This window comes from Cavia porcellus, unplaced genomic scaffold, assembly GCF_034190915.1.
Source record: "Cavia porcellus strain 051 isolate PalLab524CR breed Dunkin Hartley unplaced genomic scaffold, mCavPor4.1 scaffold_20, whole genome shotgun sequence".
NCBI classification, from domain to species: domain Eukaryota; kingdom Metazoa; phylum Chordata; class Mammalia; order Rodentia; family Caviidae; genus Cavia; species Cavia porcellus.
Window position 1 is genome coordinate 45,252,078 of NW_026947503.1, and position 18,195 is coordinate 45,270,272.

General features: G+C 34.2%; 1 protein-coding gene across 4 annotated transcripts in view; it reads right to left on the reverse strand.

The window, feature by feature from the left end:
• Kiaa1328 (KIAA1328 ortholog) overlaps positions 1–18,195 on the reverse strand; it is a 287,886-nt gene that overhangs the window by 55,636 nt on the left and 214,055 nt on the right. For all 4 annotated transcript variants that reach the window (XR_001202191.3, XM_023566814.2, XM_003474074.5 and 1 more), the window contains one exon: positions 509–690. Coding sequence is in view for 3 of the 4 variants with exons in the window: in XM_023566814.2 (XP_023422582.1) it covers positions 509–690 (182 nt within the window). In the remaining variant the exon portion in view is untranslated. The remainder of the gene's footprint in view (positions 1–508; positions 691–18,195) is intronic.

Genomic DNA, 18,195 nt, shown 5'->3' on the forward strand with positions numbered 1-18,195 from the left:
CCAGTTAAGTGAAGAATAACTGTTGCTGTTAGGGTTTACTTTCCCAGGAGAGATGTATGTTCAACTTCTTTTCATCTTTATTCAACTTGGACATTATTTTTGTCTATGACCATACTTACTGATTAATCCTTAAGAATCTGTTGTTTGCAAAAAGATGATGAAACTGCAAAGAGTTCCTCTATCAATATTCTAAGGGAAATGAAGACACATTTCACTAATCTAGTAGATGTCCTGCTTGTGGCCTTGCAGGCAAAGTCAGTTAGCAATATTAAATTCTGCTCAGCATTTCAAGAAATCATCTGGCATTCACTGGCTGACAGCCACCAGCAACCACCTTCCCCAAGCATTTTGGTACTACAGATGTTAAACTTACCCCTCTGGGGGCTGGGTATTTAGCTCAGTGGCATAAGCGCCTGCCTTGCAAGCAGGCAGTTGTGAGTTCAATCCCTGGTACCAATAAAAAGGAAAAAGACAAAAAAAAAAACAAACAACAACAAAAAAAACTTACCCCTCTGGGGGCCACATGTATCTTTCTTTTGACACATCCACTTGGCATCATCTTCTGTATGTGACTGAAACCCAATGGTCTTTTTCTCCTTCTTATTCTCTCCACTATTTGGGGAGTGTTGGTATTTTTTAAAGGATGATGAAGTTCTGGGAAGCCATCCATTACATTTTGACTTTAATAAACTGGAAGAGAAAATATGAATGAGCTATAGACAGCATAGTAGGGGAGGTATTGAGTATATAAAGTTATTTAAATTCAATGAATTGAAATGTAATTCATGACAATAAGAACTTACTTTTTCTTATTTTTTATTTTCTTAAAACTTTTAAAATTCTTTTAATTTGAGTAATTTACAAAAGGTCTATTTTGTGTTCCACTCCAACAGTTTTACAGAAGCAATGGTCTTTATCCTCAAAAAGCTTACATTTGGAGTTAGGGAAATGACACTCAAACACATGCTATTACTAATAAAACCACAGTATGACTAAGAATTTGAGTATCTCAAGAAATAAAAAAGTATACTAAAACAAGATTTTCATATCTAAAATGTATTCCAAGTACTAAAAATGAACATTAGGAATTAAAATATCACCCATATATCTCAAAATATATTTTTATTTCCATTTTCAATTGTTTTAATATTTGTTAAGTACGTAGGGTATGGAAAGAACAATGCAACAATGCTTGTGGAAGATATGGACTCTCTCCTTATATGATATAGTTATAAAATTGACATGGCAAATATGAACTAAAAGACATTTTAATTAAAATGGATACACTTTAATTAAAGTGAATACACTTTACTGTTTTTTCTCATTAATAAACTTTGTTTCTACTATTAGCATATTTCCACTTACATTTTATTATTTTAGGAAGAAATATTCTGATGTGTTTCTGTTAAATTTCCCATAGATTCATGCTACTTTGCTTTAAAAAAATTTTTTTTTAAAAAGAATAAAACTAAACATAACAAAACAGAACAAAGCAGACAGAAGCAAAACAACGTAAGTGACACAGATTTCAAAGCAAGATAACAGGAGATCTACAGTGGCTACCATAATGTCTCTTGTTTTTTTTTTCTAAATAGTTGTCTATATCTTTATACTCAATGAATTCATACAAAACAAAATAGTATAAAACTTATCAGAACAGAGTAGTAATGAAGGCATTACAGGCCTTCAAAACCAGACAATAAGAAAATTAACAATGGCAGCCATAATGTCTCCTGTTCTCTTCAAAATAGCTGTCCACATGACTCATGTACTTTGGTTTTATCTTCCCTATGACCACATACAATGTGAAAATTAAAGTCAAGGAAAAAAAGGACTGACAAACTGATAGAGATAGTTACTCAAAAAGTAAGATTCTAAGAATTAAGATGTCTAAACTCTCCAAAAGGATGGCCAGGATTCAAATCATATAAGTTTATATATGTCGATGGTTTGTGTTTAGTAATGTTTTCTCATATCATAACTTATATTAATAAGAACCAAGAAGTTAAATGGCTTCATGCTCCCAATGACACAAAGAAACAATAACAGTATATAGCTTTATGTAGGCATAATGAAGTAAGTTTTTACTTCCTTTGTCTTTTGCAATGCAGAACACCTTCTTGTGCAGACCTACCAGTAGAGGTGTGCCTTAGTTACCAAACTTTTATTCCTAGGACAGGAAATTAGAGGTAATGAAACCTTCAGTGTGAATATAATTTATATCTCAGATATGCCCCCAACTAATCAAACCCAACCACTGCATCTGTATTTGTTCACGGAGAAAAATTAATGTGACCATAATTCCTGGCATCTCCCAAATCCATTCGTGCTCAGATCAGCAGAAAGTATTCATTCTCATATCAATACTAGCCAGTGTTACTGGTCCCAATAAGGATTGCTTTCTGCTTCTTTTCTCCATTTTACATAAGCATGCTTCTGTATCTTTATTCAAAACCCTATCCTGGTCCTCCTCCAACTTGGCTTCCAATTTCCCTAAAATAAAGGTTACTATAAAAATAAAGTCTTTTTGGATTCCCACAGAGATGGCAGATCAGTAATTAGCAAGGTAAAGAGCCTCTCTGACAGAAACATCTCAGATGCTAGAATTTAACGCCATGCAGAAGACCTGACGAAAGGAGAGGGATTCTCATGACCCAGGAAGAAACTAAGGTTAAAAAAAGAAAAGAAAAGAAAAGAAAAATGCGGATGGAAGGTTGGAGCCAGTCATGCTCTCACCAGAGCAGGTCTATGCTGTACTAGACACCCTGGAGTCTGATGACTCATGGTCACACTGAACTCAGGGGTTGGTGAGCCTGATGACCTCAGGAGGATGCATCACAACAGAGAATGGAGCTGGTGTGGAGATCTGCACTAGCCCACAGTGATTGCTCAGAATTTGGTCCTCCCGTGGGAGGGGGTGACCGGCTGGGTGACATATTAGAATCAGGCAGGATTCTAATATGTCAGGACCTGAACCTGGAGCCATAGCAGCTTCAGTTGGCTGCTTCTGGTGCAGAGCAGATTGGTGGGAACTGGTTGGACTGGGTCATGCCGCTGGGTGGGACTCAATAGCCAGGGACGAAGTTGCTCCTGAAACTGTCCCAAACTGGTTCCATCCCCACATGCACACTAACGGGGGAAGACCCCTGGTGATTGACTGGCTCAGAGGGGAGGGGCCACCCTGCACTGCCCCTGCTTATACTTCAGTGATCAACAGCAAACTGGAGAGGGCAGCAATCCCTAGCTAGTATGCTTCAAAGCAATTGTAACCAATACAGAAAGGGCCTGGGGCCTCCACTATTTACTTGTTTGTAAGAAACAAGAAACATGACAAGAGAAAGGAACAACAACAACAAAAATCTCCAGCTGCCAACTCAGGGAATATGGATCCAGGAGAGGTAAACACAGAAGAGATTGAGGGCAGCAAATATGCAATATCAGAAACAGCATCAGCAGACATAAAGAAATAACTTCATGACATAGAACTCAAAAACAGAAATACTAATATAATTAAAGCAAGATCTAAGAAGACTAAGAAAAGAAATGTTAAGCACCTCTCAAGAAGACACATATGGAAGAATGGAGGAACACCAAAAAAGGAGGGAAACCTTTGATGAAAAATATTTTAAAAATTCATACATGAAACAGATTCAAGGAGATTACCAGGAAATTAAAAACTCCATCAAAATCTGGCAAAACTGTGTGAAAGAAACTAAAGATAGGCTATCAAAACTTGAAGACAAATTTGCAATGTCTGATCATGAAAGGAAAGATCTCTTAAAAATAACAAGGAACCAGAAAGTAACAATACAAAGGCTACAAGATGACAAGAGGATATATAACTTAAGAATAAAAAATGTGAGTGAAGAAGCAGGGGTAAACACAAAGGAAAACAAAGGCTAGTCACAGAAATATTTAAAAAAAACTTCCCAAGCATAGGAAAAGGAAATGATATTTAGATATATGAGGCATACAGAACTCCAGCCAGCTACAACCAAAACAGATCTACACCCAGACATATGATAATCAAGATCAGATAATCAGAAATTCATTACAAGAACAGAACATTAAAATCTGTCAGAGAAAAGGAACAGATCACCTATAAAGGATCACAAAATCATGACAGCCTTCTCGACACAGACCATCAAATCAAGAACTTGGAGCAAAGTATTCTAAGTCCTGAAATAAAATAACCTCCAACCTAGATTGATGTACACTGAAAAACTATCTCTCAAAATTAATGGAGAAACAAGATGCTTCCATGACAAAGAGGAACTGGGGGAATTCATGACCACCAATCCAACCCTACAAAAAATACTAAAACACATTCTAGAGAGAAAAAAAAGCACTAGGGTTTCAGGAACAGTGGCAGAGAGAGGCCTCACTGAATGGGGCAGACAGTGAAATGAAGGGGAAAAGTAGACAACCAACAGCAGAAAAATAGCATAGCATAGATGAGGCAGAGAAGGCTGGCTATAATCTCTAACATAGATGGCCTTGATACACTACCAAAAAGAAACACAGGCAGGATAGATCAAGGGACAGGGTCAATCAAGATGCTCTGCATACGAAATATAATCAACCTGAAAGAGGGTTAATGTCAAAGATGAGAAAACAATGCTCTATGTGACAGCGAACCAGAGAGAAATAGGGACAGCTTGTCCAGCAGCTGCAGATAGGTTGGAAAGACATGACACTTTGTTGCAGTGGAGAACTACTTAGCTATAAGGAAGGAAAACCTTGAGGCTTTTGTAGGTAAAGGAATACAGCTTAAGATCAATACCAAGGGTAAAAAGGTTCAGAACCACTTAGGTAAATAATGGGTTGCCCCCTAATCTAAAAACTAAAGGAATTAGTGGGGACCAAAATGTACAGTGCACCCCGTGAAAGTGAAAGGGGAGGAACTATCTAAAAAAGGAAGGCAGAGGACATTGTTAATAGTGTATCAGGATTCAAAACCAACATTATTCTCATCACTCTGTTTAGTTTGATTATATTCTGTTTCGGTCTGTCTACTTGTACTAGATTTGAGGGCACAGACAGCTATCCCAAAAATAGCAGGATATACTACAATAACCATCCTTAATTTCCTATTGACTTCATCTTAAGTCCTGTATTACTTACACTGTCTTATTATGACTGATCTGGTTTGTTAGCTGTCTTGACTGATTTTATTCAAATCTATTATGTTTGATAGTATCAAGTCTGAGAGTAGAAGCAACTACTTTGAAGACGACAAGACTCACTAGGATATCCATTCTGGTTTGACTATTGTCTGCTTTTGAAGTCCTATAATGTCTCCAATGTTTTGTTTTTATTGATATTGTTATGTACTGCTATGTTCAATTTTACTATGCCTGATTCTAATGAATTCTATTGAAGATAATAAAAGACATCATAGTGAATGTCTCCATTGTCACCACTGTAGGTCACATTATACTGTGGTTTTAATCTTGTGCTATGTCCATCCTTTTGTTTTGAATGACTCCATTTTGTTTTCTTTCTCATTTGGTTTTGTTCTTTTCAAAATAAAATAAAAACAAAATTTAAAAAATCTTTCTTCATTTACATTTATTTATATATTAATCTATCTACTAATTCTTAATACCTCAGAAAATTATATCTTTGATTTTCACTGCTAATGTCATCTTAACCCATGCCTTCTGTAACTATGACCCCCCAGTTATCTCCTTTGTCTTACAACTTACAGATTCTTTCTCACCACTAGATTCTGTCCTAGGATTACAAATAAGATCAGTTCTTCTATTAAAAATTAAAACCTAAACCCCCAAACCCAAAAATTTTCTGTTAAAAGGAATATTTACCTATTACCAGTGAAGATATGGGGATACAATCACTTTAACACACTTCTGGAAGAACTGAAGGTTGGTATTAGTTTTTTGTAAGTGATTTGTCAACACAGAATAAAAATGCACTTCTTCCAACATTTCTCTTTTAAAATTTTATGGTACAGAACTACATGAGCAACATGAGAATACTTATTTAAGGATGACTACTGCAGATTTATTTGTAATAGTGAAAATATAATGCAATAAATAAATGATGCTACATATCCATTATAAGGCCCATTATTCAACTATTAAAATGAATGAAATAGTTCTTCTTACTAATTTGGAAGAATTTCATGATATGAAAACAGTTTGTGATAACAGAACATACAATGTAATCTCAAAGTTATAGATGGATAAATGTCAAACTGAAGAAAAGTAGAAATAGGATGACTGGAAAAGGCTTTTATATTTTAATTTATGTAATTACAAGTGCCTTAATTTCTTCTAGTATGTAGATAGTTTTGCAATTAAATAGCAAACGCCTTTTACCATCTCTCTTCCATTACCATTTCTTTCTCTTTCTCTGCAGAATATCTAAAAAAAATAAAAAGTTATTTATTCAAACCAACATATCTATTAGAACTAGTTTCTAAAGAACAAATCAAAGGCTTTTCTTTAAAATCTTGTTTTTGGGGCTGGGGATTTAGCTCAGTGGCATAAGCAACCTGCCTTGCAAGCAGGCAGTCATGAGTTCAATCCCTGGTACCGATAAAAATGAAAAAGACAAAAATAAATAAATAAATAAAATCTTTTTTTCCTCAGGTTATTATCCCACAGCAATTGACTCTTTTCTTAAAACTTTTTACTTCTGGCTTTCATAATACATTATCCTGGTTGGCATCTAGTTTCATGAGGCTTCTACTTAGACTCTTACTGGGAACAGTCTTTATTCCTTCCCTTCCCATGCAGACATTCTTGAGGATTCTGTAAGGTCCTTGTTTGCTTCTTAAACATTTTGTTGCCACATCTCTATATCTTTAATTGAGGTTTAAAAACAGTTTCCTCTAGCTCACTTTCTCTCCAACACTCATACCTGATCAATACAGTAACAAGCTCCAAAAGGATAACTGGAACCAACTCACGTCCAAGCAAAGCATTACTTTTTTTTTACACTTTTTTTTTCTTTTTTTCTTGGTACCAGGGATCGAACTCACGACTGCCTGCTTGCAAGGCAGGTGCTTATGCCGCTGAGCTAAGTCCCAAGCCCCAAGCATTACTTTTTATCATGAAACTAGTGCCTCCATGTCTTTCCATCCTTACTTAGCAGTGCCATATCCTTTCTACCACTGTGGGTGGGGACTTCACGTGCCTCAATTTCTACTTTCTTTATTTCTGTTCAAAAAACTGCCAAATAAACATTTATTTATATATTCATCAGATATTTACTGAGGATGAATTTTATAGGCTTGGTATGTGCTATGGATCTGGGGTGGACAAAAAAAAAGAAAAAAAAAGAGAAAACATTTACTAAGTATTTGATATATGCTAAGTTCTGGGTATACAAAACATGAGCAAGACCTAGTTTCCATTCCTAAAGTGATCTTAATGGTGGGAACAAAGATGGGAACACAATTTTTAACATAAAGTGATACATGCTATATTCGGGAATATGCAGGATGTTGTGAGAACACAAAGGCAGAGAACCTATTTCTGTCTGCACAATGGAGATTCCTGAAAAACTTCAAACTCAAATCTTGCTGGGTAAGTGGGGTCTAAGGAAGCATGGAAGTGTTCTAGGTGGATGAAAATAGTACAATATCAGCAAATATGCCAAGAAATAAAACTTTGTCACATATTTTGGGCAAGTTAAATGGTTTGGTGCTGTTATAACATAAAATATGATGGTAGGGGAGAAGGAATAGAGGTGAAGCAGGTGAGATGGAACATACTGATCATGAAAGGATTTGTTTTCCATATTAAGGGTCTTGAACTCTATCTTGTAGGTAAGGTGGAGTCACTGAAGGGCTCTAAGGCGACAAATTGCATATTCAATTTGAATTTATAAAAAATTCCTCAAGTACAATTTAGAGAATAGAGTACAAGAAACTGAATGAGCTATTAAGTCTGCTGAACCAGCACTGAATAAAGAAACAGTAGCAAGAATGAAAAGGAAGAAATAATTTTAAAACAATTTTTTAATTTAAAATTGGCAGTGTAAAAATAAAAAGCAAAATAGACAATAAGAAATAGGGAAAAACTATAAATTGTTCTTAAAGAAGAGAATTAAGAGGTGGAAAGAAAACCAGGGAAGGAGGGGATAAGGAATGTGAAAAAGAAATTGGGATATGTTATGTACATGTACTAAGGCCACACAAGAATTGTAAACACTAAATACTGTAAACATGTACAAAAAAAGAGAGTAAGGGGAAAAGAGAAGGGGGGAAGGTATTAGAAAAGAATTTAAGATGTGTTATGTACATATGCTAACTTCCCACAAAGAATGTAAACAATATATACTGCATACATGAATTAATAAACTAAAATAAAAAGGAGAATATTAGAGTTGCCAGAACTTGAGTTTTTAAACATGAAAAGTGAGGGACAGAAAGGAGTCATGGATGACTGACAGAGTACTAGATGGAAAGCAATACAGAGGAGATTTTGGGAGTAGGAGAAATTCAATGTAACATAATGGTGATTATGGAGAAGATATTTCATGAAAGCAACTTGACCAGTGACTGTAGCAATTTGCTGTTGGTTGCCTGATTTTCCGTGTAGTGAGTGGAGGAAGAATGAGTCAAGGAAATAAATGACTCAATTCCTTGGTACAGGAGGCAAATTCATTTTTGTGAGTGACAGAAGTGCGTTTTGAAGAGAGAGATGAAGTTCTGCAAAAATCTGGACAGAAATTACAGAAGAAAGACTGTCCTGAAATGCTGAGAGCCTGACAGAATTAGAAATCATAAATTTATAGCAGGACCTGGGTGCACAGTTATAAATGCAAAGAAAGCAGTCTGAGAGCTAGATTTGGGTTAGATTTACTGGGAGGGTACAGCACTGGAGGTCAAGGCAAATATATATTGATAAATAGAAGCTGAGGTCAACCTTATGGTCTAATGCCTATGGAAGAAGACAGCAAATCAATGAGTTTTTGTTGTTGTTATCTTCGTGTGTGTGTTTGTGCACCTGTGACCAAAAAACCACAGGAATATTGTAGGGAGGAGGTGTATAAACACATTACTCCAAAATATAGAAGATTACTTAACAGAGGACCATTAAAAGGAAGCAAATGACACAGAAAACTCTCTGGCTTTTCTGTTTGCCTAAAGCAAGACACAGATTTATAAAGATAGAACACTATCTTGCTCTTGCCCTCTTTCTATTAGGGAGAATAAAGACTGACTACTAAAGACAACTTTAGATCCTTATCATCCATAGATGATACCAGAGGAATCTATATTAACAACTTTTATTAAGTAATCTTTAGTTCTCTTCTCCCAATTTGTAGCTCATAAAGACCGAATGCTTCTCCTTTGTCTTGTCACTTCTCTACAATTTCACTGTTCTTTAAGATAATATGTAAGCTAGAATTCAACTGAGAATTATTCATTGTATTTATGAAACCTATACATCTATATGAACTATACATGTTTATAAATTTATGTTTATTTTCTCTGGTTAACATCTTTTGTCACAAGGGTTAGTTCCAAATAAGAACTTATGGGAATGGAAAAAATTATTCTTTTTCCCCTACAACACTCTCCCCACCTATCTCAGACTGGGCTACCCATACTGTCAGGAAACCTTTCTTAACACCCTCAGCAACAGGACTTCAATGCAAGGTCAGCCTCCATTTAGACATCTTCCTCCTTGTTCTCCTTAGGCTCTGACATCTAATAAATACAGTCCCCAGTACGGAAGGCCTCCAGACTGCAAATTTTCTGATACTGTATGCCAAGCTATCCTCCTGTGTAGATGCCCTTCTCACAACACGCAGACTCAACACTTCAAGACCAAAATAATTTTGGGCTATGATGTGAGGCAGGGATCAAAGTTTATTTCTCCTCCATATATATCCAGTAAACTTAACATTACTTAATTGCATGGCATCATTATCAAAAATCAGTTGAGCATAGGAGTATGTCTGTTTCTGGATTCTATTTTTTTCCCACTGGTCTATGTATGTATTTAGTGTACTAAACTATATTGATTGTATAGCTTTAACACATCTGAAATTGAGTAGCATAAGCCCTTTTAGAATAGCAAAGATCATCAGTGATATTCTGGGACCTTCATATTTTGATAACATTTTAGGACAGGTTTGCCAGTTTCTGCAAAACTGATATTTTTACAGGCTGATATTTTGACTGAAATTGCATTAAGTCTAACCTTCAACTTGAAAAACTGATATAACAATACTGAGTGTTCACATTTAAAAACTTATCTTTGTTTTCTGAAGTGTTCCTAAATGTGTGTAGGCAGTATTATGTGGTTATTAATGTAGAGATTTTGTACTTATTTTGTTAATATGAGCTTGGCATTTTTAGTTTTTGGATTTTTTGGGTAGATTTACCATTGGGTATCTCACTAAGTGCTTTTTATAATTTTATATGTTAATCACTATTATTTAATACAGAAATAAAATTTACTTTTATACAGAACTTGTATTCTCTTCTTGTGTTAAAATTCACTGAATAATTCTGGTAGATTTTATGTAGGTTCCATAAGACAGAAAATCATGTTACCTGAAAATAAAGGCAATTTTCTTTCCAATATTTTTCATGCCTGATTGTACTAGCTAGAACCTCCCATACAATTTTCCTTGTTCTTCTCAATGTTCATCATTAAAGAGATGTAACTTTTTCATTACTCTTGATCAGATATTGTAGTTTAGTGAAAGGTTATTTTTCTCCCATAATAAAAGAATGCTGGACCAATTATGTCAAATGCTTTTACTTGAAGTTTTCCTTTTTAATTGTTTTTATTATGCTAATATGGAGAATTACATTGAGTGACTTTCAAATGTTGAACTGACTTTGCATTACGTAGTCAAGCTATATTCTTTTTGTATTTTGGACTTAATATCTAATATTTTGTTAAGATTAAAAATAAACCTATGTTCATGAGAAAGACTGGTTTGTCATTTTATTTTCCTCTAATGCCTTTACTTGGTTTAGTCTCACAAAAAGAGTTGGCAAAAGTTTCCAAGTACTGCATTCTGGTGGTTCGCAAGTGAGCTAGGGTGGTGAGGATTTTACCACGCAGTGGGCATTTGGTGATTTATAGAGGTTTTTGTCAGAATTGGCATTGCTACTGGCATCCAATAAAAATAAGCCAAGGATTATGCTGAACATTTTCTTTTTTCCTTTTTTTCTATTTTGGAACTAGGGTCTCACTATGTAGTTCAGGCTGGCCTCAAACTTGAGGTGATTCTTTTACCTCATCCTCTAGAGTGCTGAGATTACACATATGCACCACTGAGCCAAGTTACTGCTGAAAATTCTATGATGCATAAGATACCCACTATACAACAGCCAGCAAATAAAGAATTATCTGATCATAAGTGAATAGTGCCAAAGCCAACAAACCTGCTATAGTCTCTAAATGAATTTGTGTCACATTGATATGATTCCTCCTTTAGAAATAGGATTCACAAGTGAAAACTGGATGAGTCTGTGATTTTATTTATAGTAAGTTTCTTAATTAGTAAACTGATTTCTTTAACAGATATAGGACTATTCAGATTTTCTACTTTTTGCCTCAATTTTGTATTCTGTTGATTTTGAGAAAATGTTGTCATTTATCAACATGCCTGTAAAGGTCTGTATGCATAATTTAATAAATTTGAAAAATATCATTAGAATGTATATTAATATTTTCTTTTTCATCCTGATATTGGCAATTTCTTTTTCTTCATAGTAGATTGTCATCTTAAAAAGGCTTTTTAATTTTACATTTTTTAGCAATCAACTTTAGCTTAGTTGACTTTAATGGTTGTTTTCTTTTCATTGTAAGATTCAACAAAGAGTGGCTGTATAAGGTTGAAAGCAGAATGCAATACAGAAGTATCACAGACTGGACAATGATAGGAGAAATTTACATTCTTGAGCAAATACGAAGATATCCTATTTCGTATTAGTGTTCCTATTTCAGCTGAGATACCAAAAGGGTCATATCCTAGAAGGCTAACTGTAAACCTTTATAACAAATGCTAAAATGTAGGTACAAAAAAATATACAAAGTAGAGTTTGGAGATTAGGTCCCATCAGTATAAAGGACTTTGTGAAACATCATGAGCATTCCAGAGATCTGCCCTCAAACAGCATAAAACCAATCCTGCTCAAGTTCAAGAAATCTACCTGGTAATTCAATTGCTGCTAAGAGAAAAATCAACATTCTTCAGAGAATGATAATAAAATTTACATTTCTAAATGTGTCATCCCTAATATCCAGGAGAAAATACAAATTACTGCACATGAAAAGAAAAAATATGACCCACAGTCAAGGAAAACAGTCAATTATAATCAATCAAAAGATGGCCCAGATGCTTAAGCAGATTACAACTTCATTTAAATCTACTAATAACAAAACAGAGGTTTCTTGATTTATGCATATTTGACTAGGGTGTTCTGCTTTTTATGGTGGTACCAAAACATACATACAAAATAATTGTTTTTTCCTTTCTATAGTGTTCTGAATATATCTATATTATAAACTTGTATTAGACTATTATTACATGAGATATTCAACACTTAATTCTAATATCAGGTTTCATGTTAGATGAGTTTGTCTAACCATAAGGCAGGCTAAACTTTGATAAGTTAGGTATATAAAATGCTTTTGACTTATGAAATTTTCAACTTATGATGGGTTTATGATAGAATGTGACCCTATCACAAGTCAAGGAGCATTTATAAGTTGATGTATATAAAAGAAAACATAGTATCAATGAATGAACAGATAAGACAGTTTCAGCAAAGAGAATGAAAGTCTAAATACAATCAGAGGGATTCTAGTGAAAATTACAGTGACTAAAATAAACATTGGAAAATGGAGATGAAAGAATAAAGAGAAAGTGAAATTTATGACAGAATTAATAGAAATTATCTAATTTGAACAGAGAAGAATGAAAAGAATGAAGAAAAGTGATAAGAGTCTCAGGGATCTTAGAAATGATATTGAGTTGTCTATGAAGCATATCTGCCGTCTTACAAGGTAAGAGAATGGGGTTGAAAAAACATTTGAAGAAATGTATCCTTAAAAGTGGCAGAATATTTTGCAAATTTGATTAAATTTTTTGACTTAATAGTTAAGCTGTCTAAAACCAAAGAAAAAGAGAGAACCATAAAAAAATCAATTACATATAGAAGAAAGATGATATTCTAGACAATTAACTACAACTAATTAGAACAATAATTGACCAGAAGAGAATAGAGCAGTTGCTTTAGAATGTTGAAAGAATAAATCTGTCACCTCAGAATTCTGTCTCAGAGCATATCCCTCAAAAATGAAGTAAAAATAATTTTTTTCAGACAAAAACAAGAATAATGTTATTAGCACACCTGCATTATAGGAAAAAACAGGATGCCTTTCAAATTAAAGGAAAATTACACTAGACAGAAATATGAATCTATCTAGAGAAACAAAGAGCATCAGAAATAGGGCATATTTAAATAAACATAAAAGGCTGTATCTTTAAACACTTACTGTAACTTCTTTAAAAAGTATATAAAGATGGGAATGGTTGAGTATGCCTACACTCCCAGCTACTTGGGAAGCTGAGGCAGAATGATCATAAGTTTGAGGTTGTCCCAGACAATGTAATGAAATACTACCTGAAAATTAAAGAGGGTGGGTGTAGCTCATTGAGGGGTCTTGGGTTCAGTACACACACACACACACACACACACACACACAAGAATATTTAGAAGCTCAAAATAAATTAGGGGATTTATATGGAAAACTGAAAAAAAAAAGTATCCTCTCAAAAAATCCCACAACAAACAAATAGAAGAAAAGCCAGGTGTGGTGGCATACATTTGTAATTTCATAACTCTGGAACACTGAGGCAGGAGGTTTGCAAGGTCCACCTCAGACTGGGCAACTTAGTGACTTATGAAAACCTGAATCAAAAGAAAAAAAAAAATAAAAAGGGCTAGGGGTATATAGTATGAAGGTTCTGGCTTGATCCCCAGTTTCTTAGTAATCTTTCTCTCACTGCTGAGTCAAAATATCTGATACCCAAAATTAAGGGAGGAAAGGTTTATTTAGCTCACAGTTTCTAGAAGTTTCAGTCTATAATCAGCTGGCTTCAAGGCATGGTGGTGCCTCTGCAGGGGCAACAGTTCACGGCAGCAGAAGACAGACAAGCAACAAAAGCAAAAAGAGAAAGGAGCTTCTTTTCTTCCTTTATGTTATATGCAGGTCACCTGCCCTAGGGCAGGTGTACCACTCACACCTCCAATCCCAGCACTAATCAATCAATCAATCAGTCAATCACAAACTCTAGATTCAGTTGCCATCCAAAGGCTGGCCTCCTCTGACTGCATGAAGCCTTAGTGGGGAGGGCATCTAGACACAACTACACACAAACTGTAATACCTGTAACAAACACACACGCGCATGCACACACACACACACGCACACACACACATGCACACACAGAAAAGATTAGTAGAAAAGATAAACAAAAGGCAAAATGATAGACTTAAATCTAACAGTATCAATCAAATTTAAATGGATTATACACTCAAATGGAATAGACAGTCAAAAATAGAAATAATTCAGAATGCCAGCATATGCTACTTATAAGAATTACACTTGAAATATAAAATAATAAATAGGTTACTATAAAAGGATGGAAAGACATATGCTATGTCAACAACACATACTGAAGACTGCAATGGTTATGTAATATCTAATATATCAACTCAAGTAGTCATTAAGAAGTATTAACAGAGTAAAGATAAATATCTGATAAAATTGATAACATCAGAAAGATAAAAAATTTAAAAATACATGTGCATCTAACATAGCACTTCCAAACAGTATAATACTAAAGGAAAAAATAAAGAAATCCAAGTAATAGCCCTAGATTTTAGCATCAACTTGATATCAATTAATAGGACAAAAGAGACCAAAATTCAATAGGTTAAAAAAGAATAGAACAACACTTAATTAATTTAATCTAACTGACGTGTGCAAACCAAGACAGAAAATATATTGGATGATAAAGTAAAATTTAATAAATTTCAAAAGAATGAAAGTTAATAGACTATGATCACAATGGAGTTACACAAATAATAAAAATCAAATTATATAAGCTGAACATGGTGGTATACACCTATAATTCCTGGGAGGCTGAGGTAAAAGAACTGAGAGGACAAGACCAGGATTGCTACACTGAAGCGTCAAATCAGCCTGAACTAAGTAGCAAGATTGCATCTTAAAAATAACAAAAATAAAACGAAGTAACAAAACTCAAACAAAAGAAAAAAAATCTAAAAAAATTCCCAAGTACACTTCTGAGTAAACTACATCATGTTAAAAAAACCCAGTAATTAATAGATATTGTTAATAAAAAGAAAACATAAAATTTGAAGCAGTTCTTTGAGGGAAAATTGCTTCTCACAAAGGAAGAGTAGATGGCTCTGGGAAAGAAAGCAACCTGCTCACTTCCCTGGTAAGCAGCCATGGCTTGAGCAAGCAGCGGGCGCCCCAGGGGGAGAACCAGTCAGCATCTCCGGAGATCACATCATGTTGGAACTTAGGGTGCTGGGAAACAAAGCAACCCACTTGCCTCCCTGGTAAGCAGCCCTGAGCCTACCAGCACATGGGCTGAGACTCAAACATCCCATCCCCCACTTCCCCGTTAGCAAATGGGAGCCAGAGGTCTGAGCATCTCTTGGGAGGTTGACCGTATGCAATGTAGCAAAAATAGGGATTCCTTTCTACCATCTCTTTGAAACCAATATTGTTATCACTGTTTTGCTTTGTTCTAACTAATTGTATTGCTCTATTCAATATTCTGTTTTGACAAGTTCTGTATTTGGTTTGATTTTGCTATACCTCACTGAAAGGACAACTATTGTGATGATAACGAGATATACTATCGCACCTACTACTGTTATCCAGGTAACCTATGACATTCTGTAACAATTTCACTGCATTGTCTCAATTGGCTTTGCTCTGTCTGGTTCTGTTGTATTTTACTACCTTCAAAATAATAATAATAATAAAAGGAAGAGTAAACTAGATACTGCATGGAGCAAGGAGAAGGAAGGAAACAGTAAAAGGTAGAAGTCCATGAAATATGCAAATAATAAAAACATGAAGGAAACACAAAAGTTGGCCTCTTGAAAATATTAATAAAATTGACAAGCCCCTATTCTAAATTACAGACAGTATGCCACTCTAAAGAGATGGTACACCTACACATAGTAAAAGAATAGTGAATGTCAATTACTTTATGCCAAAATATTCAATAACAAATAAAATGCATACAGGTCTTGAAAAATATAATCTGTCAAAACTTAACTCAAGAAACAGAAAATATTAATAGATTCTTATATAGTAAATGAATGGTGTTCATAATCAAAGATGATTGCACAAAAATAAAACAAACCAAAAAGGCCAGAACTTGCCAGATAACTTTATTGGTAAATTCTATTACATGTAAGGAAGAAATATTACCAATCTCATACAAATCCTTTCAGAAATAGGATAGAACACTTCTCAACACATTTTATGTTATCTTGTGATGAAAATCTGATTATGATGAAAGATTAAGAAACAATGTTTCTCATAAATATATGACACAAGACTCCTTAACAAAATACTAGGAAAAAGTAAAAGCCCAGTAATATATAAAATGGTATTATATGATAGCCTAGTGAGCAGATTTTTCAAAATGTATTGTTGGCTTAACAATCCCAATTTAAGTCCAGTTCAATAATGACATTAAGAAAACACAGCAGGAAAACCATATATCAATAAATGTATAAAAATATTAATAAAAATTCTCTGAAACTAGAAATAAAAGATAACTTATTTTGACCTAACAAAGAGCATATTATGGTATGGATGTGGTTATTCCCCCTAAGTTCTTGTGTTGGGAGCTTGACCGAAGAACAGTGGTACTGGGAAGTGGTATGGTACCTTTAAGAGGTGAGTCCCAGTGAGAGGACCCTACATCAGCTAAAGTGTGACCTGGGAAGGGACCTTGGTACTCTAGTTTCTTTGGCTTCTGATTTTGCAGGGTGACCTCTTCTTCTCACATGTGCTCCCTATCTGCTACTGGGCCCTTGCCAGAACCAGTACTATGCTCTTCAGACTTTCAGGCTCCAAAACTGTTATGTTATATATATATATCTCTTCTTTAAGTTAGCCTGTATCAGTCTGAAAGAAAGAATATATGAAAGAAAGAGAGAGAAATGATGTAACATCTAAAAAGCCATAAAGTTTTTATATGCAATGTAATTGTGAATTTTAATATGTTCAGAAAGCTACAAAACAGAAAACAAAACAAAACTGGATAGGATATATGCAATTAGCAAATTCTATTATAAAAGTAAGTATCTGAAAACAAACACTCTTTCTATATACTGTACTACCATTAAATTCAATGAAAAATGTGTAGAACAATGGAATTATTAAATTACTTTAAAAAGATATAAATAGATATAGATGTTATTTTAATGTATAGGAAATATCAATGTTTTCAGTATTTCTATTCCTCCAAAGTGATCAAATCACAATTAGATTTTCTTTTTTTTTTTTAATTTTATTTAAGGAGAAAAAGAAAAAAAAAAGCAGAGAAAGGGTACAAGTTATACAGATTTACAGAAAAAAACAAACAGTAGGAAATCACTAGTTAATGGATTACATTTTGTCATCTTAGAAATAATTGTTCTAGTTACAAAATTAAAGCTTATAAAGTGGACATTCCAACAGTGAGACTGCAAACAGTTCTGTTCAATGATCCAATAAAACTCAGTAATATCATTATCTATCTTATACACTTAAATATACATGCAGTTATATCATTTAGAGCACTTTCTTTTCCTCTCTTTTGTACAATGACAATTACACATTTTGGGTTTTGTTGCTCCCACAGTTCTTATTACTTTTTTGGCAGAGAGTAGAACCAAAAGTGACATAACAGAACAGTCAGTCAAATCAAAAGAGTGGACGTAATAGATAATGTAAAAGCATAATACTAGGTGATCAACAATGGTTACCATAATGCCTCCCGCTATCTCTGATAGAATTGCCTATATCATTAGTTATAATAAAATTTGAACAAAACAGTAAAGAACAAAACCAACAAAACAAAAACATTGGAGACATTATAGGTCTTCAAAAGTAGATAATAGTCAACCAGAATGGGCACCATAATGAATCC